This window comes from Pelophylax lessonae (assembly GCF_965119305.1).
Source record: "Pelophylax lessonae genome assembly, chromosome: 1".
NCBI classification, from domain to species: domain Eukaryota; kingdom Metazoa; phylum Chordata; class Amphibia; order Anura; family Ranidae; genus Pelophylax; species Pelophylax lessonae.
In genome coordinates this window covers 380,918,753-380,944,567 of record NC_138768.1, presented here as the reverse complement: position 1 = coordinate 380,944,567, position 25,815 = coordinate 380,918,753, and the positions used below count along the sequence as shown (strand labels likewise).

General features: G+C 43.0%; 1 protein-coding gene across 2 annotated transcripts in view; it reads left to right on the top strand.

Moving 5' to 3' along the window:
* The window catches only part of ERMP1 (endoplasmic reticulum metallopeptidase 1), a 100,298-nt gene that overhangs the window by 49,091 nt on the left and 25,392 nt on the right, over positions 1–25,815 (top strand). For both annotated transcript variants that reach the window (XM_082269474.1, XM_082269475.1), the window contains exons 8-12: positions 5,928–6,148; positions 7,820–7,994; positions 11,314–11,504; positions 12,343–12,495; positions 20,887–21,086. In XM_082269474.1, coding sequence (XP_082125600.1) covers positions 5,928–6,148; positions 7,820–7,994; positions 11,314–11,504; positions 12,343–12,495; positions 20,887–21,086 — 940 coding nt within the window. The remainder of the gene's footprint in view (positions 1–5,927; positions 6,149–7,819; positions 7,995–11,313; positions 11,505–12,342; positions 12,496–20,886; positions 21,087–25,815) is intronic.

Here is a 25,815-nt window from a genome sequence, read left to right as displayed (position 1 = left end):
TGCAGCACTGGATAGGTGAATACAGGGAGTGCAGAATTATTAGGCAAATTAGTATTTTTGAGGATTAATTTTATTATTGAACAACAACCATGTTCTCAATGAACCCAAAAAACTCATTAATATCAAAGCTGACTATTTTTGGAAGTAGTTTTTAGTTTGTTTTTAGTTTTAGCTATTTTAGGGGGATATCTGTGTGTGCAGGTGACTATTACTGTGCATAATTATTAGGCAGCTTAACAAAAATCAAATATACAGTATACCCATTTCAATTATTTATTTTTACCAGTGAAACCAATATAACATCTCAACATTCACAAATATACATTTCTGACATTCAAAAACAAAACAAAAACAAATCAGTGACTAATATAGCCACCTTTCTTTGCAAGGACACTCAAAAGCCTGCCATCCATGGATTCTGTCAGTGTTTTGATCTGTTCACCATCAACATTGCGTGCAGCAGCAACCACAGCCTCCCAGACACTGTTCAGAGAGGTGTACTGTTTTCCCTCCTTGTAAATCTCACATTTGATGATGGACCACAGGTTTTCAATGGGGTTCAGATCAGGTGAACAAGGAGGCCATGTCATTAGCTTTTCTTCTTTTTTTTTTTTTTTTTTTTCAAATATTTTATTTATATAGAAGGAACAACAGCGGAGAAGATAAACAATGGTACACATTTGTCAAAGTACCACATGCACAGTGAAAAAATGTACATCCAGCAACAAGGTAAAACAACCGATCAGCATATAGTTGAATGCCCAGGACGAATGTACCGCCCTCCCCTGCTACCAAGGGAAGGTCCACCGCATCCGCCTGACACAGAGAGCGATACGGCACCGTGCCGTGTGGAGACAATTTGTGCATGAGAAACAATCCCTCTCGGCCGTCACTCCTCGACTTTTATAAGAGGTGTACACAGAGAAGTTAGAAAGGTGAGCAGAGACCAGAGCAGAACGAAAGAACATGAAAAGAGTACAGAGCAAGAAAGGGGAGGGGGGAGGGGCTGGGAGAAAAAAAAAAAAGGGGGGGGAGGGATGGAGAATAAAGGGAGGGACCCCGCCATGGACCACCCCACGCACGGCTCCAATTATGTAATCAGTCACACATCAGCGACTTCCCTTTATCGGAAAGTACAAAGACGTTCCAAAACCCCCAGACCCTCTCATAGCGGTCCCTGCGATGCTGCCTCGTGAGGGTGAGGTCCTCCATACGATTGTCTTCTATCCGGTGCATGCAGTCCTTAATCGTCGGTGCCCTGGAAGATTTCCACAGCAAAGGGATGCAGGACTTAGCTGCGCACAACACATGAGGGATAATCGATTTTTTACATTTGGATATCGGCATAGAAGATACCTGTAGTAGAAAAAATTTGGGAGTATCCGGGAAGCTTTTCTTCTTTTATACCCTTTCTTGCCAGCCACGCTGTGGAGTACTTGGACGCGTGTGATGGAGCATTGTCCTGCATGAAAATCATGTTTTTCTTGAAGGATGCAGACTTCTTCCTGTACCACTGCTTGAAGAAGGTGTCTTCCAGAAACTGGCAGTAGGACTGGGAGTTGAGCTTGACTCCATCCTCAACCCGAAAAGGCCCCACAAGCTCATCTTTGATGATACCAGCCAAAACCAGTACTCCACCTCCACCTTGCTGGCGTCTGAGTCGGACTGGAGCTCTCTGCTCCTTACCAATCCAGCCACGGGCCCGCCCATCAAGACTCACTCTCATTTCATCAGTCCATAAAACCTTTGAAAAATCAGTCTTGAGATATTTCTTGGCCCAGTCTTGACGTTTCAGCTTGTGTGTCTTGTTCAGTGGTGGTCGTCTTTCAGCCTTTCTTACCTTGGCCATGTCTCTGAGTATTGCACACCTTGTGCTTTTGGGCACTCCAGTGATGTTGCAGCTCTGAAATATGGCCAAACTGGTGGCAAGTGGCATCTTGGCAGCTGCACGCTTGACTTTTCTCAGTTCATAGGCTGTTATTTTGCGCCTTGGTTTTTCCACACGCTTCTTGCGACCCTGTTGACTATTTTGAATGAAATGCTTGATTGTTCGATGATCACGCTTCAGAAGCTTTGCAATTTTAAGAGTGCTGCATCCCTCTGCAAGATATCTCACTATTTTTGACTTTTCTGAGCCTGTCAAGTCCTTCTTTTGACCCATTTTGCCCAAGGAAAGGAAGTTGCCTAATAATTATGCACACCTGATATAGGGTGTTGATGTCATTAGACCACACCCCTTCTCATTACAGAGATGCACATCACCTAATATGCTTAATTGGTAGTAGGCTTTCGAGCCTATACAGCTTGAAGTAAGACAACATGCATAAAGAGGATGATGTGGTCAAAATACTCATTTGCCTAATAATTCTGCACTCCCTGTAGTCCAAGGAGCCTGCAATGGGAGATTCAAGGGGTACCACGTCTGGTGGTGGCATCTAGCGACAACGTCAATAGTTGCGCCAGCTCTGCAACTGGGAGGAAAGTGTATTGGAGGGCAAGCGTCCGACAGTGGTCCCGTCACTGACATGTTTCGCGTGCCTGCGCCTTGTTAAGTCATGTGACGGGATTGGACCACTCAAGAATAATAAACAGGAAAAGGAAGTGTAATTAGCAAGGGAGGGCGGGGATACTAAATGTATTAGATGTATCACTGACATCTCCCTCTGAAGGAAAGCAATTATTAACACTTACAGTACAAGTTGTTTTTAAAAAAAAAAAGACTCCATAAGCATAATATCAAAAAGACTACATGTATAATTATCTATTCCGTGAAATCGGGCAAGGAATATAGGAATGGGATTTTCCATGAGAAATAAACTGAAATGTAAGACAGCCCCTCTTGCGACACTGAAATATCCCCGTTCTATGATCCAAGTATGAACGACTGTTCATAGTGTGGACTTTCTTGTGAGATTTCAGTTTACTTAGTGCTATGGTGCTTTTAAGGGGTTTTGACTTTCTAAAGGAAACTTGAGGGGCTTTAGATAATATATCAGTTAACCTCAGATCCAGCTGTAGGATACTCCAGTATTTTTGAATGACCTTGGTGATTTTTGTATTTGTCATTGTAACCTGTGACAAACCTAATTGCATCTCTACCATCCTCATCTTTTCGGGCTCTAGTTGGGATAAGGGATGAAGGAGATGCAGGTTTGTGGAAAGCTTCCTTCAATAGTGTTTCAGGAAAACCTTTTTTCTAGAAGTGGATCTACAAGTATCTGAGCATGTCTTGCATAATCATCACCCTTCGTACAATTTCGGCATATCCTGTGAAACTGGTCTCCTTTTTAATGTTCCTACGCCAGGAAGGATAATTACAGCTAGATTAGTGTAGGTATGGGTTACCACTGGTTGATTTGCAATGATTTTGAGAAATTATTTTACCATGTTCATGAGAGAGTTCCAAATATAGAAAAATACGTTTATGGGGGTCTGTGAATTGTAGGCCAAGATCGTTTTTATTATAACGGAATGCAAAGGAGGAAAATTGTTCCACAGTGCCACTCCAGATGAGTAGGACATCATTAACGTACCTCCCAAGGTACACAATGTGTCGGGCATATGGATTGTGGTTCCAGATATAAAGTAACTTATCTAGTTACTTCCTTTCCTTTCTTTTTTATTTAGCCTTAACCACTCTTCCTCTTCTTCTACCTCTGGTAGTTTTCTTTTTTCTGTCTTTTCTTTTGGTGAATTGTACTAAGAGTTCCCACGATAATCCTCGAGGTTGGGAGTTATGGAGGTGGTGTTGATGGGCTGTATATTATTCTCAACCATGGATGAGGAGTGTGGGGCTCCCTCGTTGGCAAATTCTTCTAAATCCCTTGATAAAGGACTATGATTCACAGTGGGTAAATTGAATGATAGAGGAAGGATTAAGTTGGATATAATCGATGGGGTATGGTGGGATAAATAGGGGATGGTCGTAGATGACTCTCTAGAACTGGAACATGGGCTTGTAGGGAACATAATATTGGGGCTAACTATAAGAGAGGACGATGACGAAGTTATTTTGTCCTGAGGTGGAACATCCGAAAGGACAATTGGTTTCTCATTCGAGATATTGCGTATCTGATGTACCTGTGATGATGGGTGAACTGTGCGCTTTGGTGCTATGTCGCTATTATTTGTGTTCTTGGGATGATGATTAAAGGAGGACCCTTCACATGGTGCTGGTAGTGCTTCTGTTCTAATGTGTCTCAAGAGGTTTGTGTCTCGAGAGTCTGCTGACCAGATATTCCGCTTCCACTCAAAACACTCTCCTCATTTTTATAAACCTCAATCTCTCTCTCCAATTTTTTGGGTTTTTTTGTAAACAATTTTGTCCTTAGTCTTTTGTATATTTTTAATAAGCACTTCTTCCCATTTAGAATAAAGGCAGGAAGCATTGTACAGTACTTGTTTACTTCTATATCACAATTTTTAATGCATGTTTGGGCGCTCTCACGTTTCCTCTTCCTTTATTGTATAATAAGTTTAATCCACTTTGTGGTAAAAAACTGTGCAAACAATTCGCAATCTTTTTTTAAGGTCTAAATCCAAAAAGTTACATTTTTTTTTTTACGTAGGCATCTAGGTGAAATTCCTAGTTCTAAATATTTTTGCAAAAAGGATAGGTCCCACAATTGTGTGTTTTCATATTCCCTGGCATGTTGTAACATGGAAAGCTTTTTTTATGCTTAGTGATTCTTCTTTTTTTTAAAACAACTTGTACTATAGGAGTTAATAATTGCTTTCCTTCAGAGGGGAATGTCAGTGATACGTCTAATACATTTAGTATCCCCGCCCTCCCTTGCTAATTTACACTTCCTTTTCCTGTTAAATATTCCTGAGTGGTCCATCCCGACACATGACTTGACAAGTCGCAGGCGTGCGAAACATGTCATAGTGACTGGACCGCTTTCAAATGCTTGCTCTCCAATACACCTTCCTCCCAGCGGTCACAGCGTTGCCGAGCTGGCGCTGCAATTGATGTCATCGCTAGACCCCCACCACAAGATGTAGGTTCCCCTTGGACCTCCCATTGCAGTCTCCCTGGGCTATACACCTATCCAGTGCTGCACTTCACAATCTACATCTCCAGCTCCAACTCCCACACCAGCCTCCAGGGAGAGCCTAGTGCATACAGCAACACTGGAGTCTGCCACAGCCGAGGACACATCACTGACATCTCCATCTGCTGGCAAGTAGTCTGTTTCTCAGCCGCTAATAATTGTCACTTTTAAGTGGAGGATTTGGGTTGCACAGCATTTTTATGAATTTATATGTCCAATAAACGTGCTTTTTATTTTGGAACTCTGTGGAGACTTGTGTATTACTTAAGCTGTATGGCTACAATCAATTGGTCATTCAGCCAGATCCTAAGCGCTTTCAGGAAACATTGCTGCTTCTTTTATATTACTCCTCCCCAGGAGTCTTTTTCTCTAGCAGCTATGGACTCTGGTTTTTGGTATTTTTAGATCTGTCCTCTTTCTCAAACCGGTGCCTGGACTTCTTGCTGCTTTAAAACAATGTTTAGGATACTCCTGTCAGTGTTTTTTTAAGGAAGTACAATTGCTTAATAGGATTTCCTTTTTTAATTTAAAAGTCAATTCAATTCTTTCACAGTGCTTAGTCTCCAGCTGCCCCTTTTTGTGTTTAAGTATGCATATTCTATATTCGCTGTCCTGGCTTTTTTTTTCAGTGAGGATTTCTTTATTATTACACATGACATAAGTAACAAATACAATGGAACAACAGTAAAGACATTGCTATTTGCACAAAACCGTAACGATGATGCACTACAATTAGTGGGTGATCAAATCTGGGTTTATACTGGACAAATCAGCAGGCAACAGAAGGGGGGAAAGGGGAGTTCCAGCTCTTTAAACTATTTCTGCAATTGGTAATGTAGGTCTATTAATTGTAAATATATTTATTCTGTATAGGTATGAACTATGCTCGTGACCTCATGGTCGGACTATTCATCACAGTGACAAGCTGGATCTCGGCTCTAGTAACTGTTCTCATCATGGCAGTGCTGGTTACTTTGAGTGGCTGTGCCCTCTCATGGTATACACATTTTTATGTGTCTGTGGCTCTGTATGGTGCTGCTGGTCTAGCTAAGCTCCTATTAATGCACTCGCTGGCTAAACAATTCTATTTTGCAGTAAGTGTACTCATAATTTTTGTGTTTTGCTTCTCATAGTTTAGAGATTTCACACACAATTGAGGGAACTACAAAGAAAAAGCAATGCTTTTTAAAGTCTAACTAAAAGCAAAACTTTTTTTAGTGTTGGATAGAGGGGAGAGGGATTGGAACCCCTGTCAGGTTTTTATTGTTGTTGGTGCCCCCGTTAAGCAGATTCCCCCTCTCTATTTTTCCTGTTTACCATTGTCATTGAAAGTGAAGGTAACAGAAAATCCCAAATTTTGGGTTTCCCAGAAAAGTAATAGCGGGAAAATCTTCCAATGAAGACACTAGTTCTGGTAACCTGGGGGTCTACAAGGAATTATCTTAATTTGCAAAGTTGGAAACATGATATTGGGCACAACTTCTTATGGCCTCTTGATTGCCATGTAGAGGAGTGTATGTAGCAGAATTCCCTGTTCCCAGAAGGATTTGGCTTTACTGGATTAAAGCCAATAGACAATATTGACTGTCCACATTGCTTAACCAATGTGTTGTCTTTTTTTTTTTTTTTCCATGACATTGCAAAGATATTAAATGTACTAGCATATCATTGAATGTCTTTTTCTAAGAGCTTCCTGATATTGATGAAAGCACAGTGATCATAGAACTACAGTGGGTGATCAACATCCTTTAATGACCAAATGGTTTCTGCAGTGTCTAGCAAATATCAGTTCTATATTGTTTGAAGTGGCCTAAACCCTATCACTTTTCCTATTCAGAATCTGTTGAAAGTCCACCTCTCTACCTACCTATACTCCCTCCTTAACCGATATCTCCTGTCCGTGTGAACTACCTGGTGCTTCTGGGTAGGAGGAAGCAAGTTACTATTTTCAAGGGTACAGTGCTGCACTTCTCCTTTGTCCAAACCCTGTGTAAGGTCTACATTGGATTGTGTCAAGACTTAGTTTTGATCTCACCCCTTTTCTTACATCACTGGTTTTGGACCTGACCATTTCGCATCCTGGGAGGAGGTCACTTCCATTTACCCAGAACCACTCGCTATGGAGCCACAGGGGATTTTGGTACAGAGGGAGTATATGTTGTGTTCTAAGAGACCCTGTATGGGCAAAGGACAGTGTTTCTTTATTAAGTCAAAGCCATACATTTTTTTTTTTTTTTTTGCAAATTTTTTTTATTAAAGTTATGTAAAAATTACGGAAAGAAGAACCATCCAAACAAACAGTAAGTGCCGGTTCACACTGCAGTGGCACGACTTCGGGGGCGACCTGTGAAGTCGCGTGCACCGCGACTTCAGCGCGACTTGCACGGACTTCATATAATGAATGTCTATGCAAGTCGCTCCGAGGTCGCCCCGAAGTAGTACAGGACCCTTTTTCTAAGTCGGAGTGACTTGTGTCGCTCCTATTAGAACGGTTCCTGTAGCACTGCATGGACCGCGACTTGTCAGGCTGACAAGTCGCGGTAGTGTGAATGGACACTAAGAAATAAACGTAAACAACCCCGGAAATATAACAAAATAAAGGAATGACAGTGGCATGAAAATAGCATCATTACTTCATTGCTATCGTAAACTGATCTCCTTCTCATGCCAATTTCCTTAACAATATGGCAGAATATTTAGTATGTTGAATTGTGTGCGATTTGTCTCCCGTTTGAAGCACATCTGTATTTTCTTCTGCTCTCCAGAACACAAACAAGCAGTACCTTGGGGATCTCTTCTTTGATGTGTCCATGCTTTCATGGGGCATACCAATGATGATCCTTACTAATAAAGGACTATGCTCTGCTTATTTCTTCTCCATGTGGGTGATTTTTCCTTTGATCACAAAGGTGTTCCTTCGACAAGAATCTATTTATCAAGGTATGTTTTGTTTTGTTTTTTTTTTTTTTAAGGTATGATTACTGATACATGACAATGTAGCATTTACCTCAGGTATACCTTCTTTTTTGAATATATACAGTGCATCCAGAAAGTATTCACAGCACTTCATTTTTTCCACATTTTGTTATGTTATAGCTTTATTCCAAAATGGATTAAATTCATTATTTTCCTCAAAATTCTACAAACTATACACCTTAATGACAACGTGAAGGAAGTTTGTTTGAAATCTTTCCAAATTTATAAAAAATAAAAACGAAAAACACACGTACATAAGTATTCACAGCCTTTGCCATGACACTCAAAATTGAGCTCAGGTGCTTCCTTTTTCCACTGAAGGTTGATCTTCCAACAGGACAACGACCCTTAGCACACAGCCAAGATAACAAAGGAGTGGCCACTGGACAACTTTGTGAATGTCCTTGAGTGGCCCAGACTTGAACCCCATTGAACATCTCTAGAGAGATCTGAAAATGGCTGTGCAGACGCTCCCCATCCAACCTTATGGAGCTTGAGAGGTCCTGCTAAGAAGAATGGGAGAAACTGCCCAAAAATAGGTGTGCCAAGCTTGCAGCATCATACTCAAAAAGACTTGAGGCTGTAATTGGTGCCAAAGGTGCTTCAACAAAGTATTGAGCAAAGGCTGTGAATATTTATGTAGATTTTAATTCGATTTATTGATTTTTTTAATTAAGGGGTATTATTTGTAGAATTTTGAGGAAAATAATGAATTGAATCCATTTTGGAATAAGGCGGTAAAATAACAAAATGTGGAAGAAGTGAAGCACTGTAAATACTTTCCGATATTTCTGTCATGTAGACAGTTGTCCTAATAATTAAATGTCTTGTAGTCTGAAGGCAACACAAGCAGTTGTATGAGAATTGAATACTGTTGCTGCCATCTTGAACTGAACTGCTTCATAATCATTGATGTATGCATACTTTGAAGTCCTAAAGGCAAAACTTTTTTTAACTTTTGGATAGAGATAGTAAGAGCTATAACCTTTTTGTCATTTCTTTTTTTTTTTTGTCATCTGTCTTCCATTGGGGAGAGCCTCCACAAATGTTTATCAACATTGTTAAGGCTGCTAGATAACTATAAACATAATGTTTTACAATGTATAATTTTCTTTCTTTAAGCCCCCGTTCACATGCAAGCGATCCGACTTCGGGTGGCGACCTCCGAGGTCGCGGTGCGAGCAGCGCGCTGCGACCTCGGAGCGGCCGCCACGGACTTCATAACATTGAAGTCTATGGTGGTCGCCTCCTGGTATCCCCAAAGAAGCTCCGGACCCTTTTTCTAAGTCGGAGCGACTTGTGTCGCTCCTATTAGAACGGGTCCGCAGCTTCCCTATGGGAGGCGACCTGTGAGGCGACCAGGTCGCCTTAGTGTGAACGGGGGCTTAGATCAAAGGAATGAAATTACATCTGTAAAGGAGGGCAGTTTAACCTCCTAAAGATTAAGGGTCCTTTCACACGGGGCGGACCGTTTTTTGATCCGCTCCCTCCGGCACTTTTTTTTTTTTTTTTTTTACACGGACACGGATGACACTTGTGTCATCCGGTCCGTATGTCAGTTTATCATCCCATCCGTTTGTGGATGATAAACGTAGATAATGCATGTCAATGGGATTGCGGATGTCAGCAGGTGACACCGCTGACATCCGTTTTTGTGTCCGTTCCGTTTTTGTAAACGGAAGAAAAATAGGGTTCTCTTCCGTTCAAAGAAACTGAACTGATCGGAAAGGACACAAATCGGATGTCAGTGGATGGTCATCCACAATCCCATTGACATGCATTATGTCTGTTTTTCATCCGCAAAAAATGGGATGAAAAACGGACATACGGAGCACCCGTGTGAAAGGACCCTAAGCCTTTTTCTGACAACTGTTGCTTACAAGTTAAAAAGTTAAAATCAATATTTTTTGGTAGAAATGTACTTAGAACATACATACATACATACACACACATATATATATATATATATATATATTTAGCAGATATATATTTAGCAGAGACCCTAGAGAAAAAAATGGCGATCGTTGCTATCTTTTATGTCACACTGTATTTGCACAGAAGTCTTTCAAAAGCCGTTTTTTTGGAAAAAATAAACCTTTAATGAATTAAAAAAAAAAACACTAAACATTAAAGTTAGCCCAATTGTTTTGCATAATGTAAAAGATGTTACCCTGAGAATCGTGAGTGAATCGTGATCTTTATTCTAAGCATAAAAAAATGTGATTCTCATTTTATCCAAAATCGTGCAGCTCTACCATATGTCATAAAAATAAACAGTGTTTCCAAACATTTTTTTAATCAAGGCACCCTTTAACATTCTGCATAATCTCAAGGCACCCCATTCTAAAATGTAAAAAAAGAAACGAATTGTTTTTTAGGACACCAACCTTTAAGGTGATTTATTCTTCCAAAGCAAATCTGCTTTTGCACACTGGTACTAACTAATGACCCCATGCTGACAGAGTTGGGCAGGGGAGGGCCAAACAAGGATGCTGTGCATACGCCAGATGTCCTGCTCATCAACCAATGATGTAATTGGTTGTTGGGATGCTGGCAGCTAAAGGGTCGTAATGGTGCACAATGAAAACTTGTGGCTTTGTGTAACTAAAAGGCAGGCTTTATCCATCCGCTGTCTTGTATACAATTTTTGGGCAATGTTTAGTCATTTTGCCAAAGCATCAATGAAAAAACCTGAAAGCACCTTGGTTAAAAAAAAAAAAAAAAAAAAAAAAGCAACTGTAAAATATTCACTAGAACAGTGATGGCGAACCTTGGCACCCCAGATGTTTTGGAACTACATCATGGGAAATGTAGTTCCAAAACATCTGGAGTGCCAAGGTTCACCATCACTGCACAGGAGTGTGATGCAGAAATGCTATGCCCCCTAGAGGACTTGTGTAGAAACTTTCATTTTCTCTACAGTACATAGAACTCGGCTTAGGCCCTGTTCACACCTGAGCATTTTTTCAGCTCGTAAAACTCTTATCTCTGAAGTCTCAAAACGCTCAACAATCAAAATCCCATTCATTTCAAAGGCCCCTGTTCACATGTTAGCATTTTGTCGCCTAAAGCAAAATGCCTGAAGTTCAAAAAAAGTACATGAGCTTCTTTTTTGGCAGATTACAGGTGTTTTTGTTAGATGTCAATGCCTGCAAAAACGCCCAAAAAAGCCTGAAAACGATATGCTTACATTGAAAACATTGAGGTTTTCGATTTGCATATATTACACCTTCCAAATACCCAGTAATATTTTGCTGCTTCTTCTTCTTTTTTCCCCTCACAGGTTCATCCTATAAATACATTTCCATATACCTTTTGGGATTATTTTTCCCTTACTTACACACCATGTATCATGTGTGGGCAGCGTTTGAGATGTTCACACCTATCCTTGGACGCAGTGGAACAGAAATCCCACCTGATGTGGTGATGGCCGCTTTAATGGTTGTTAGTACAGCTGTTCTTTTATCTTACTTTGTAAGTATCCATATTAGTTACTTCCAAAACAGGGTGTATACTCCAGTAGTAGGATAAACTCTGCTGTCACTGTAGCATTCTGTAAGGTTTATAGCAGTACTGGCAATGCAATCTTTGAGATTTCTTTCACTCATACGTTTCATTCCTCGAGATAAACAACTTTTATTTCCAGTGTCATGTTTGGCCACACATTTAGAAGCATTCAATTAGCTGGGCTGACAACTGTGAGTAGTGGGGTTGGTAATGTAAATACTAACATGTCTTATTCTAAAAACACATGCAATTATCAGATTTCACACATTTTCCTGTAAAGGAATCAGTCAGTGCTTACTATATGAACTATTATGTCAAGCTTATTCAGTAAAAGTCTTGCTCATAATAGCCTGCTGTGTTTGTAAGCCACACTTCAGTAACGTGGGCCGGTCTAATCTCTGCATACATCATTAATTTAGTTTGTTTATAAACCTGTAGGACTCAACCATTCAGCACAAATAAATGTGGTTATAAGCACACTTCACCCAGTTCTGATATACATACAGATATGTCATCCACAGGAATTCTCTTTTTTATGGCATACGTGGAACTAAGATGCCAGATTACCTAGCCTATGTAGATGCACTTTAGCCACATCATGATAAGAAATCTTCTGGAGATAAATACCTGCAGTTTTTTCAGTAAACCAGAAAAAAAAAAAAATTGTAGTATCGCTGAGTAAGATTATTTCATGGTGTGTCTCTCCCATTTAGTATTTAGTAAACCCGGCAGGTTTGTACTTTTGTTAAAAGTAGTTAGTAAACATATATACATGATTTACTTTACATTTTCCTCCTTGTTTTAGATCAAGTTTATTTATCTAGTCAAGAGCATCAAAAAGTTAATGATGTGTTTGGCATTTGTGTCTGGTGTGACGTTCGTCCTTGTCTGTAGTGGCCTGTTCTTTCCATATAGTGGCAGTATGGATAGCCCCAAGCCAAAGAGGGTCTTCCTACAGGTAATCCTTTTCTACTGTATATTGTATGCACTGCAGAGATTCTCCCTTGCAGTGTGTGCCCTGTTGTCAGTGGAAAATCCAATAGATACATTTATTCTATAGCTGACTGCTGTGTGCTAGACTTTCTTTATTTTATTTATATTTTATTTGCCTGTTGTTGTTTTTTTTTTTTTTATTTTTTTTATTTGTGTCTCTGTATAACAGTGTTTTTGAAAAGAAACAAAATGGCCAATGCTGATCGTTTTCAAAAAACGGCCATGCTTTTTCTCTATATTGCATTATCCTGTTTTTGTTTATCAGCTGTGCATGTGGCAGCACATCCACATTCAACCCTATCCATTGCTTAAAGTGTATGTAACCCTTATCAAGTTCAGATATACCTGTTGATTTAGCCAGAAATGCTGTGAATTGGTAACTTCTTGTGCTGTCTGCCTGTGTACAAGTTGCGGCTATGAAAGAGAAGGGGAGGAGATGAAAGGGGTGTCTGTGCTTTTTTATTTTTATTTTTTTACATGTGTTTTTATTTGAAGAACACTTCAATGGTTCAGTAGAATGCGGCTTGCACACCTGAGAACACAATGCCCAAACAACGATCCACATCCTCAGAGAAATGAGTTAGAACAGATGTGACCTTAAATGACAAGTTTTATAGCAGACCACATAACAAGCAATCGTTATTTATGGAGCAATAGTCTTTTGGATCCCTTGCCACAAGGAATGTATTGACTGAGAAGCATTTGCTTTGGGGGCGAGAAACTAGAATCCAGGTTTTGGTAACTTATCAAAAAAGATATTCATAGTCCAGGAAAAGAGTAGAATGAAGACGATTGGAAAACTTAAGGAAGGAAAGGGCTTTGTGTTGGAGTGCATTTTAGAGAAGGTGGAGAAACAATAAGAAAAATAAAGTAGGAGGATGGGAGAGAGTAGAACAATGAAATGGTGTCATTCTGGACATCATCCTGTAGGGAAGCTTCAAATATGAGTATCAAAGCTGATTCAAGGATCCCACACTCACTCATACGTTTTTAATGGTGGTATTCTGGATGTGAGGGTTTTTATAAGTTTTACCTCTCAAAAACGAGAATACAGGTCAAGTGTGGGCAGCCCATGCGACTCCGCAAGTGAGAGGCAGCTCAACATCTTGTGACCAATAATACGTTCCTCAGCAACCTTCTAGCATTTTTGGACACCTAGGCGGGTGGGAAACCCATTGGGTACTGTATCTGGCTGGGTTAAGTTTGAGTTGCATTTATAAGAAAGTGTAGATGGGAGTTTCTACTTCCTGCCAAAAGGAGTGTATCTTGGGGCAATTCCAATATATGTGGAACAATGTTTTTTAATAGTCCAGACACCTTCAACAGCAGTCTGAAATGTTAGAGTCAAGGGTATGGAGAAATGCAGTGATGTGGTAGCAATGATAAAAGATTTTTAACTGGTTCACTTTATAGACTGTGTGCAGCCTCCCAAGTTTTGCCCAATCCTTTGTTGTAAACTCTATTTCTCTGTCGCTCATTGACAAACGTAGTCCTCGGTGATTCAACACCCTCGGGTTATGCTGCCCTCCACAGGAGTAGGACTAGACAGGAAAGAAAATACTCTGGCCACACCCTAGGGGCAGTCCCCGAGGGTATATCCTCTCTCTCTCTGCTACAGCAAATCAGTTTTTTTCTGTCTAGTCAGGAGTAAGGACCTAGATACCTTGCTGGGATCTTCGGTCCTGGCAGGATTTTTTTCTTAGAAAGATTTTTTTTTTTTTTTTAGACAGATTTTTTTCTCCAGTGTTCCTGTGAGATCTTCAAGCAAGAAAGCTGAACTGGGCGACGGGCTGGATGTTGAGATCCAGTGGTCACCCCAGTTCAGCCTGCGAGCGCGTGCAGGCCATAGTCCGCGCTGGGTCGGCCGCGACATAGTTCCATGGACGGGGACTGACCCTGCGAGTTAAACGTCTCGCTGAAACGCCAAAGACCATGAGTCACGGCGTCCGTATTGGTCGACAGCCCTCCCACCCCGGTGGAGAGGGGTACTGTCAGGAGTTGGCGCCCGCCTGGTTCCGGTATGGTGAGTAGTATGTTCCCCCCTTTCCCCTGACGGGTCTTGTGGTGAACGCGGGCCCCTCTCTGAAATGGTAAGGATGGGTTCCCCTCTATCCTATAACATGGCACAGATTCTCCTATTTGAGTGTGATTTTTGTGTACAAAAAGCCAGGAGGCTTGGTTTGGGAGCTGACAATCTAATTGCAAGTATGTTTAAATGATTGTAATCAGTGGCAGTACTAGAATCTTACTGTGATAGATATGGTATCCTACCTGTCAGAAGCCACAGGACATGTATACTGCTTTCCAGGTCATTCCTCCAGCAAAAGCATGCCTCCCGACGGCCACGCGGTCCGCCAGGGTCCGGTACCGCCGGCCACGCAGATCACCATGTAGAGAGAGGTTTATTGATGCCGAGATACTCTGCAGTCACGCCGCTATCCTGTAAAAGGCCGCCGCCATTGTTTGGTAGATCGCACGAGGCCGCCATTTTGGCGTAGCCTCGTGTCTCCAGCATGGGGGCGGCCATGTTTGAGGTGACTCAAACACCTCGTGGAGCTAGGGGAGGCGCCGGAAGGCGTACAGAGGGGCGGAGCCGCCTCCTTTCTTCCCGGGCAGCCAGCCAAGAGACTTCCTGTCTGTTCTAGACAGTGCTGAGACAAGTTGCAGTAAACTCTGAGCATCAAGTGGTGAGCCTAGGGGTCTATCTCTCTCTCTCTTGCTCGATAGGGGTCCCTAAGCAGGTAACATTGAGGGGCTTTGTGGCGCTGGGGGTCTGAGAAAAAAAAAAAAAAAAAGTTTATTTTTTTTTTTGGATTGATTGTTTTCCGGGTAGTAACTGGAATTATCATGGACCCTGCCACACAGGTAACCCCACCTGTTTCCCTCGAGGGGGCTGCGGGACCCGCCGGTGCACAGAGTATAGATGCATTTACAGCAGTTTTGGAGTCTTTGGTGGCTCGGGTGGAGACGGCCTGTCAGGAACGGGGGTCAAGAAAGCTACCCCCGCCTACCCCTATATCATCTGAGACTTCAGACTCAGATTCTGAGATGGTCATTGCAGCTGCAGGTCCCTCTGCAAGGGCTGTTGTCTCAGGTAAAGTTCCTTCAGACAGTGAGTAGGACGTTCATGCTTCCGCCATAATTCGGGAAGAAGCATTGGTGGACGCACTAGTTGTGGCGGTTCGGGAAACCTTAAGACTTGAGGTTTTACCGGCAGAGGCAACTGAAACAGAGCTTCCCTTTGGTACTAACAAACCCACCAAAACGGTGAAGGTTTTTCCTGTACCCAAGTGTTTTGGTAATAAAATTAAAGAAGAATGGGAGCATTCTAAACGTACCTTTACTATTTCCAAGCGTATTGCTAGACGCTATCCGTTTCAGGAATCCCTCATTAAGAAATGGACGGTACCACCAGTGGTGGATCCACCTATTTCCAGACTGAATAAAGCCACGGTTATTCCAGTGGAGGACACTTCGTCCTTTAAGGACCCGGTGGATCGGAAGGTAGAAGCGGAGTACCGCACTATCTTTTCCCTGATAGGGTCAGCCTTTAGACCAGTAATTGTCATTGGTCTAGTTTCCCAGACACTAACGGAATGGGCGAGATTAGTGCGCCAGGACCTGAAGGGGAAAGATATCCCCCAGGGAACATCTGAATTGATGGAACAGATCATACAAGGACTACAGTTCGTCTGTGACGCAGCCTTGGATGCTACCCCCCTATTAGGGCATGCATCTATGTCAGCGGTAATCCTCAGACGTGTGCTGTGGTTAAAATGCTGGTCAGCAGACCTAGGTTCCAAAAAGACCTTGACGAATCTCCCCTTTCAGGGGAATCGCCTATTTGGGGCCACCCTAGATGAGATCATTAAGGATGCCACTGGGGGCAAGAGCACTTTCTTGCCACAGGCTGCTAAAGCTAAAGGACCACGTAACAAGCGGGGACCTTTCTTTACCGCCCATAAAGGGTTTGTGCGCCTGACTGCTGCAAGCGGGAAGGGCAAGGCTCCTCCAGGAGGGTTCAGGAAGGGCTGGTCGGACAAACAAAAGACCGACTCAGCCAAACCTGAAGCAAAGGATTACACAGCCTGAAGGTGCGCCCCCACCCGGCTTGAGGGTGGGGGGACGTTTTCACCGGTATTCAGGGCATTAGATCGAGCATCGACCACTGCTACCGGTGCGATTCTTCCCTTCCAACATTTAAGTACTACAGGGAGCGGTAGTTACAGTTCCCTGAACAGATCTTTTTCTTTACCTTTTCCAAAGATTAGTCTCAGTTCCCCACAAGAATCGGATCTGGTTGAACAGACAGACCAAGAAGCCTCTAGCCGGGTGACTTCGGTCCCTGAGATTCAACCAGGAGAGATCACCACTCCTGATAGGAATCAGGTGTCTGGTCTGATAAATGTGTGGGAACGGAGAACGATCAGACTTTGTCGGATGGTTGGGGCCAGATAGCTCTAGGGCCGCCTGGTTCAGATCCAGTCAGCGCCAGTGGTCCTAGAAATTCTAGGCTGGCCTCGTCAAGCCGATCTACCCGACTTGGACATGCGAGTCGCGGACGTTCCTTGGGAACTTCGTCTCAGGGAGTGTCTGCGGTCTCAAGGACCAATCTTCCATCGTGCTTTACAGTCGCTGGTTTTAATGGCCTGGCCATTGAGACCCAGGTACTGAAGGACAGAGGGTTGTCAGCTTCAGTTATTCCTACCCTTATTAAAGCAAGGAAAGCGACTTCCAGCAAGGTCTATTATCGCACATGGAAGACTTATATCGCGTGGTGCGAATCTTTAGGAATTCCTCCACGTACCTATTCGGTGACCAGAATATTGGCCTTTCTGCAAAAAGGAGTTGAGCAGAAACTAGCCTTGAGCACCATCAAGGGTCCAGTTTCAGCATTAGCGATCTTCTTTCAGAAACCTTTAGCTACTAAGTCCTTGGTGCGGAATTTCATCCAGGGGGTGCGGCACCTGGCTCCACCAGTCCGCGCGCCCTTACCGCCCTGGGATCTTAATTTGGTTTTGTCGGTTCTACAGAAACCTCCCTTTGAAAACATCAGGGAGATTCCCTTGCTTACTTTATCCCAGAAGGTAGCCTTCTTGGTGGCTATCACGTCTGCACGCAGGGTGTCAGAACTGGCTGCATTATCATGCCAGTCCCCATACTTAGTAATTCATAGGGATAAGGTAGTGCTTCATCCTAAGCCATCCTTTCTTCCAAAGGTGGTTTCAGATTTTCATCTGAATGAAGATATTGTACTACCTTCCTTGTGTCCTCAGCCCAATCATCATCGGGAACATGCGTTGCATTCCTTGGATGTGGTTCGGGCAATCAGGGTATACCTGAAGGCGACGGAATCGTTGCGTAAGACGGATTCACTTTTTGTGATCCCGGATGGCCCCAGAAAGGGGTTGCCTGCATCTGCTGCGACTATCTCCAAATGGATCAGACAGACGGTGGTACAGGCTTATTCTATTAAGGGTCGGAATCCTCCGTTCCCTGTCAGGGCGCACTCCACTCGAGCGCTCAGTACTTCCTGGGCCTTCCGCCATCAGGCGTCAGTAGTCCAGGTATGTAAGGCGGCCACCTGGTCGTCGGTACATACCTTCACAAAATTTTATAAGATTGATGTGATGGCATCGGCGGATGCCTCATTTGGCCGCAAGGTTTTGCAGGCCGCAATTTGAGGAGACCGGTGGTCTACCTCGAGGGTTTTTTTTCTGTTGAAAAATTTCTGTTGAGTCTCATCACTGAGGATGAGCATTGTAAACTTCTAGTTGGCACCGGTTGGGCCTTCTAGATTGGATTTGATTTCCATTTTCCCACCCCTCATTTGTGGTACTGCTTTGGGACGTCCCGAGGGTGTTGAATCACCGAGGACTACGTCTGTCAATGAGCGACAGAGAAAAATGGATTTTTGTAAAATCTTACCGTAAAATCCTTTTCTCTTAGCTCATTGACAGACGTAGTACCCGCCCCTCTGTTTTTGAGTTGGGTTGGGTTAAATTCTCTAAACACTGCTTTGTGACATAACTGATTTGCTGTAGCAGAGAGAGAGAGAGAGGATATACCCTCGGGGACTGCCCCTAGGGTGTGGCCAGAGTATTTTCTTTCCTGTCTAGTCCTACTCCTGTGGAGGGCAGCATAACCCAAGGGTGTTGAATCACCGAGGACTACGTCTGTCAATGAGCTAAGAGAAAAGGATTTTACGGTAAGATTTTGCAAAAATCAGTTTTTATGATTCATTCCTTTTTTGTTGTATAGTACGCTATAGGTGCTTCAGGGATTGGAGCCATCAAAAGTTTGTAAACCAGTCCTCTGCATGTTGCAGTGCAAAGCTTTTCAAAGGGTGAGGGGAAAGAGGAGGTCATGCTAGCTGCAATAGCTTGCACAAAATATTTTATTTGAAGGTAACTAAAAAGTGATCTAGATAGTAGCTCAAGCCACTTTTGTAGAGTAGCAAAAGGAAGACTAATTTGTGATCCATACATCTAAGGTTTTGTCAATTTGCATGAGAGATTTAGGTTTCCATGTTGATACTATGTCCAGTATAGCGGAAGTATAGAGAAAAGAGACCAGAGAACATGTTGGAGATGTTAAATGTGAATTAGAATTCGGCCCGGCCAAAAAAAGTGCCGCAACGTAGGAGTTGCTTGATTTAATGGAAAAGACTTGGGTAATTGGCCTCATACAAAGTTTGAGGGGTAGGTGTCAAATTGATGCCTAGATATTCCAAGAATTCCAGGAGCACTGATTGGAGGAGCAAAGTGTTTCAAGAGTCTGGGAGCTTAGGCAGTGCTACTGATTTGCAAAAAGTGGGTGCGCTGATAGGAGTGAAGCTGCTACCTGAACTGTACCTAGTGAAATTGATGTTGAATAAATAGGTGCGCTAAACAATATAAATGAATTGCCAAAGTGACACATGTGCACAATGTAAACAATAAATGAACATATACAAATGACAATATATCAAGGTGATGGTGATTCAGTGAAACTACAAAACTCAAATGAGTGCAACAACTGATAAGAGTCCACAAAGTCCAAAAATCTTCACCAAGTGATATATCATGAAATTGTGAGGGAACTTGAAGTGATATTTCCAATGCTGTGAAGTAAAGATTCCCACCACCGACAGGCTTTCCTCCTTACCAGATAGGATAAGGTTAGGCGCAGAGTAAAACTCTAATCAATCGGTTGGAAAGGAGGAAACTTCCACTGCAATTCCACCCTGTGGTACGATGCAAAATAGCCTCTTACCGGATGGCATGTATATCAAAGCACAGGAGATTCTCCTATGTGGATGTCCCTTCTGTTGATCGGATACCAATACTCTCCTCCGCTACCAATGTACGTCCGTATTCTTAGAGACCAGAGAACATGTTGGAGATGTTAAATGTGAATTAGAATTCGGCCCGGCCAAAAAAAGTGCCGCAACGTAGGAGTTGCTTGATTTAATGGTAAAAAACTTGGGTAATTGGCCTCATACAAAGTTTGAGGGGTAGGTGTCAAATTGATGCCTAGATATTCCAAGAATTCCAGGAGCACTGATTGGAGGAGCAAAGTGTTTCAAGAGTCTGGGAGCTTAGGCAGTGCTACTGATTTAGAGTCATGAAACTTGTAGCCTGATAAGGACAAAAAAATCTTTAAAACAAGCATGTAAGCTCAGGACATAGGTAGAGGTTGTGGTAGTCTGTGATCCATCAGAAATGAAGGAGGCAAGGGCTTGACAACACATGTTCATATAAAAGCAGCGCTCAAAGTGACAGTAATCCAGAAGTATTCCTCCCGTGAGACAAAGTAGATTTTGTAAAAAAAAGTCCAGTAGATCCACCACCAAAAGAAACCACATAGACAGCCTCTTACCCAGATGTAAATGGGTAACTTTGCCTCCAACATAGCATAAACCAGATTATTCAGTCGGTGGATCTCACAGATCTCAGCCTCATCAGCCCAAAACCTCATAACATGCTCCAGAAAGAAGTAAAGAGCTATCATTGCGCAGACGTACTTAAAATTGTTTATTAAAACCTCAAAAAGCTGCGCACAAGATACTCACTCACATTTTCTTAAAGCAGACAGAGCATGATAACATGGTATAGATGTGGTGTGGAGTTGTTTCCAACCAGGAAAATGGCTGACAACACATGCTTAAGATTTCAGAGCTGTGTTTTTATGTCGGAGTGGAAGGTAGGGCATTCTATATTTCTGGCACATCAACAGTTATTTTTCTGTATATGCGGAAGGGGTAAAACATAAGGGCAAATGTATTCCACAGGTGTACTCTGTGTGTGTGTGTTGTGTGTTTTTTTTTTTTTTTTTGTCAGAATTCCTGACATGTTCCTTTCTCTCTACTGTTAAGCATACAACGCGGACCTTTCACAATTTGAATGGGGAGGTGGTAAAGACAGATTCTGGTATATGGATAAATGGCTTTGATTACAGTGGATTATTTCATGTCACTCCTCATATACCTGAATTAAATGACACAGTCAGAGCCCCGTGTGAGGATGCTCCATTCTGCGGATACCCCTGGTTTTTTCCTGTTCATTTTTTGCTCAGGTTAGTGGTCACGCCATAGCATATATATTCTTGTCATCTGCATGACTGTCTAAGCTGTAAAAGAATACCAGTATAATAAACATCAATTATGGAACAAATTAAACCTGATACTTGCCATACACACGGCAGCTTAAGTGATTAAACTTCCGAACTTAAATTTGTTACAAATGCAAAACAATTGAAGATGATGGTTTCTATCAATGCAAGGATTGTAATTACTTTGAAATCAGCAGAAAAATATAAATTACTGAATTTTGATGGCCAATCGAACTCTTGGGTGGTAGAAGGCTTTGTTTTTGGAAATTACTGATGTTTGTGATTTCTGTTGGCTTGCAGTGGTTGAAATTTTCTGAACATCAGCACTGTATGGCTATCCTAATAGTTGACTCTTTCTATTGTATGAAGGTAATGTGTACACCGCTCCAGGTGAGCAAATAAACATTAATCCAATGTGGGTGTCCGCCCAGGCTTGCCACCGTAACTTCACAGGAAAGAGGAAAAGAATAGCCGCACACATCCATGGAGCTGAAACAAATTAAGTCCTTTATTGTCACCTTGCCAGGCTGACCGCACGGGATAGAAACATGGATGCGTTTCACACAGACATAACGTGCTTACTCAGAACTGGTTATGAGTAGGCACGTTATGTCCTTGTGAAACGCGTCAACGTTTTTATCCTGTTCTGTCAGTCTGGGCTGGTGACAATAACTTTTCCTCTTTCCTGACTTTTCTATTGCTAGGACTGTTGCGATCCAGTGGTGCTTGGAAAATTGCAATTACTATTTTTTTTTTTTTTTTTTATATAGGGAGATCAGGAAGATCTTGATGGCTGCACTCCACCAATCCCACTTTATTCGGTATATACATTAAAACCAAATGACAGATGGAACAAGTACAGTGGGGGGCAGATGGGTAGACACGTTTTGCGCTAAAGTTAGTACATGGGGTAATGGATAAGTGCTGACTTTAGCGCAAAATGTGTCTATCTGCTTGTCCCCCACTTTATTTGTTCCATCTGTCAATTAGTTTTAATGTTTTTACCGAATAAAGTGGGTTGGAGTGCAGCCGTCTGGATCTTCTTTGTCTTCCATTGTGCAGCACGCGAGCGCAGCTGGCACCTGACTTGAGGAGTTGTGAAGGGATTGTTAGAGGCTACTGACCTGGAGCAGAGATGAAGTGTTGACTATTTTTTATAGTTTATCGAAGGTGCTTGCAAAGATTCAGCATTGGTACTATGTATAATTATATAAATAAATTGCAGCGCTAAAGATGATAAAGTGCACTTGTGCCAAATAGTAAATGAATAGTCCACAAACACTAAAATAAAAGTAAATTTCAGAAATCGGTCTGCTGTAGTTTAAAATTATAATATTAAAAACAGTCCCATTCAAGTGTGCATGAGATTGCTTCAACCAAAATGAGTCTAAACTGTGTAAAATATTGATGTGTGATCCTCCACCAAAGGTAAGACTGCACTCTCACTGCATAGGTATGCTGCTACTGAATGGAGCAGCTAATAAAGCTCAGTTAGTCAGTAATCACTGGATCCATCCTTACAATAGGTCTGGCAAGATGAAAAGCTTCTTCTGTCCTTGGGGCAGCATATGTACTATGACACCAATAGCCAAAATATATTAAAGCCTTATACTGTAGTATTTGAGTATATGGGTAGAGTGCTAAATCGCTAATAAAAACGAACATATAAACATGATAAAGCCGCATAAAGTGAGGGGTTTCTATTCACTACCAAAAATTAAAAAAATCTATATAATCAGCAGCTGCTTACATCAAATAAATGTGCCCCCACATTATAACAAGTCTGTGTTGGGGAGGTAACTTGGAGATAGATTAGCAAGGAACTGGTCTATTCACAGCACAGCTCTGCCTGTTTCTTCCTTCCTCTGCCTATGTGGAGGAGGGGTGTGTGCCTTTCCTCCAATCAGCTCAACCAGTGTATGCCTGGACTCCCCTCCCACTGCTAAAACAGGAAGAAAAATTTCTAACACAATGTGCACTTTCTAAAGAATCTACACTGCTCAAAAAAATTTAAGGATCACTTTGGAGAAACATCAGATCTCAATGGGGAAAAATATCATGCTGGAAATCTATACTGATATGGACTGGGTATTGTGTTAGGAGCGAAAGGATGCCACATCATTTGATGGAATTGAAAATTATTAACCAAATTCAAAGAGACCCCGAAAATCAAAGTGAAGAAATGATGCAGCAGGCTAGTCTATTTTCCTGAAATTCCATTGCAGCAACTCAAAATGGTACTCATTAGTGTGTATGGCCCCCAGATGCTTGTATGAATGCCTGACAATGTTGGGGCATGATCCTAATGAGATGACAGGTGGTGTCCTGTGGTTTCCTCACAGATCTGGACCAGGGCATCACTGAGCTCCTGAACAGACTGAGCTGAGGTGCAACCTGGCAGCATCAGATGGACCGAAACATAATGTCCCAGAGGTGTTCTATTGGTTTTAGGTCGGGCAAACTTGGGGGGCCATTCAATGGTATCAATTCCTTTTATCCTCCAGGAACTGGCTGCATACTCTCGCCACATGAGGCCAGGCATTGTCATGCACCAGGAGGAACCCAGGACCCACTGCACCAGCGCAGGGTCTGACTGAGTCCAAGGATTTCATCCCGATACTTAATGGCAGTCGGGGTGCCATTGTCTAGCCTGTAGAGGTCTGTGTCCCTCCATGGATTTGACTCCCCAGGTCATCACTGACCTAGGACCAAACAGGTCATGCTGAACCATGTTACAGGCAGCATAACATTCTCCATGGCTTCTACAGACCCTTTCACGTCTGTCCACATGGGCTCAGGGTGAACCAGCTCTCATCTGTGAAAAGTACAGGGCTCCAGTGGAGGAGCTGCCAATTTTGGTATTCCGTGGAAAATGCTAATCGAGCTCCACAGTGTCTGGCAGTGAGCACAGGGCCCTCTACGAGGACGTCAGGCCCTCAGGCCACCCTCATGAAGTCAGTTTCTGATTGTTTGGTCAGAGACATTAACACCAGTGTCCTGCTGGAGGTCATTTTGTAGCAGAGGCGTAACTAGAACCTTCAGGGCCCCGGTGCAAGAAACCATGAAGAGCCCCCCTGGCCGGGGCCCTTCCCTTCAAGCCTGGGGATATTCCACTGATCCTGGGGCCCTTTTACTCTCATTGCAATGCTCTTTATTACGGTCCTGCAGCAGGACCCTTCACAAGTTCTGCAGCGGGCCCCCTTCCTGCCATCTTGGGGTCTCCCTTTGGTGGAATGCCAGGGCCCAGCTGCAAGTGTGACTTTTGCGATCCTGGAAGTTAACCCACTGGTGTGAGTAGTTTTTTTATTTTTTGTAATTTAATTGTATTCTTTTTTTTATCATTTTTATTTTCTTTCTTTTTTTTGCAATGTCACGGACTATGACTGTCCATTCAGAAAAGGAAGGAGCTGGTAAATTACATATTTCTCTATCGTCCATTGACCGAAGCAGCAGCTATGCTTCTTGACCATTCGGGTTATGCGCCATCTACAGGAGTAGTACTAGGCACTGAAAAAAATGTACTGACGCCTACAGGGGCTGTCCTTTCTGGCATAACCCCACACACACTCTGCCACAAGCCAGTTTCTTGCTGCCTAGTGAAGTAGGACCTAGGTTTCCTGCTGGGACTTCGTCTCAGTTTTTTTATTCTTTTATGAATATTTCTGTTTTCTCTTTTTACTCACTATCGCTAGCTCAGGGGGATCCCCCTGGTGAACTACAAGTGACAGCCGGCTGAGGTTTCGCACTAGATAATATAGATCCTTATTGTCTCCCAGCCTGACCAACGAACGTGAGCAGGTTATGGTTCAACCGAGCCTCGCCATGACAGAGCCCCTGTGGCTGGGGACGAGCCTGCGAGTGGATGTCTCGTCGGCACGTATCGACCTGGAATGCCTTGAGTTGCAGTGTACCCCTCGGCTGACAGCACCCCCATTCTGGGTGGAATGTGGTCTGTCCAGAGCTGAGCCCACCCAGTCCATGGTATGGTAAGTAAACTGTGCCTCCAATGTCCCTAGCGGCCTCTGGGGGGGAGATGTGAAGCCACTCCGGGGGATAGTAGTACCCTGGTTTTCTAAAAGATCCCCCTGTCCTGTCAGGATTCTGGCCCTGCCCTCCTTGCTCCCCTTCTGGGGACGCTATATGAAGGCGCCTGGCGCCCTGGGGGGGGGGGGGGTGTACATTCCTTATCCTGCGGGGTCTTTTTGGTAGATCCCTGGTGTGGCCTCATGTCTGGGTCCTGACCGCATGGCAGCGTTTTCGGCCGCCGTCTTAAGTGTGGGCATCCGCTCCCTGTGTGTGAGGTGCAGCGGACATTTTCCCTGGGCTTCCTATTCTCTTGCATTGGCACCATTTTAGTGTAGTCTGGAGCTACACAGGCAGTTCGGCCTCTTGTGCTTGATGTAATTTCCTTACACTTCCGGTGCTAAGTTCTCCATGCTGCAGACGCTGCTGGTATCTCTCTGAGGTGGTACAGTATTAGGGAGCTTTTCGGGCATTCCCTGCGCACTCTGCTACCTGCCATTAGCCTAAAGGGTAACTCCGGTTATATTCCAATCGATCGGTGCGAATCGCGATCGCGATTTAAAGGGGCAGTACACTTTTTAAAACTAAAACATTGCAATGGAGTCCCAATCGGTTAATTCTCTATTTGACCCCCTCAGTGCACAGTCACTGATGTCTCTTTCTGCAGCAT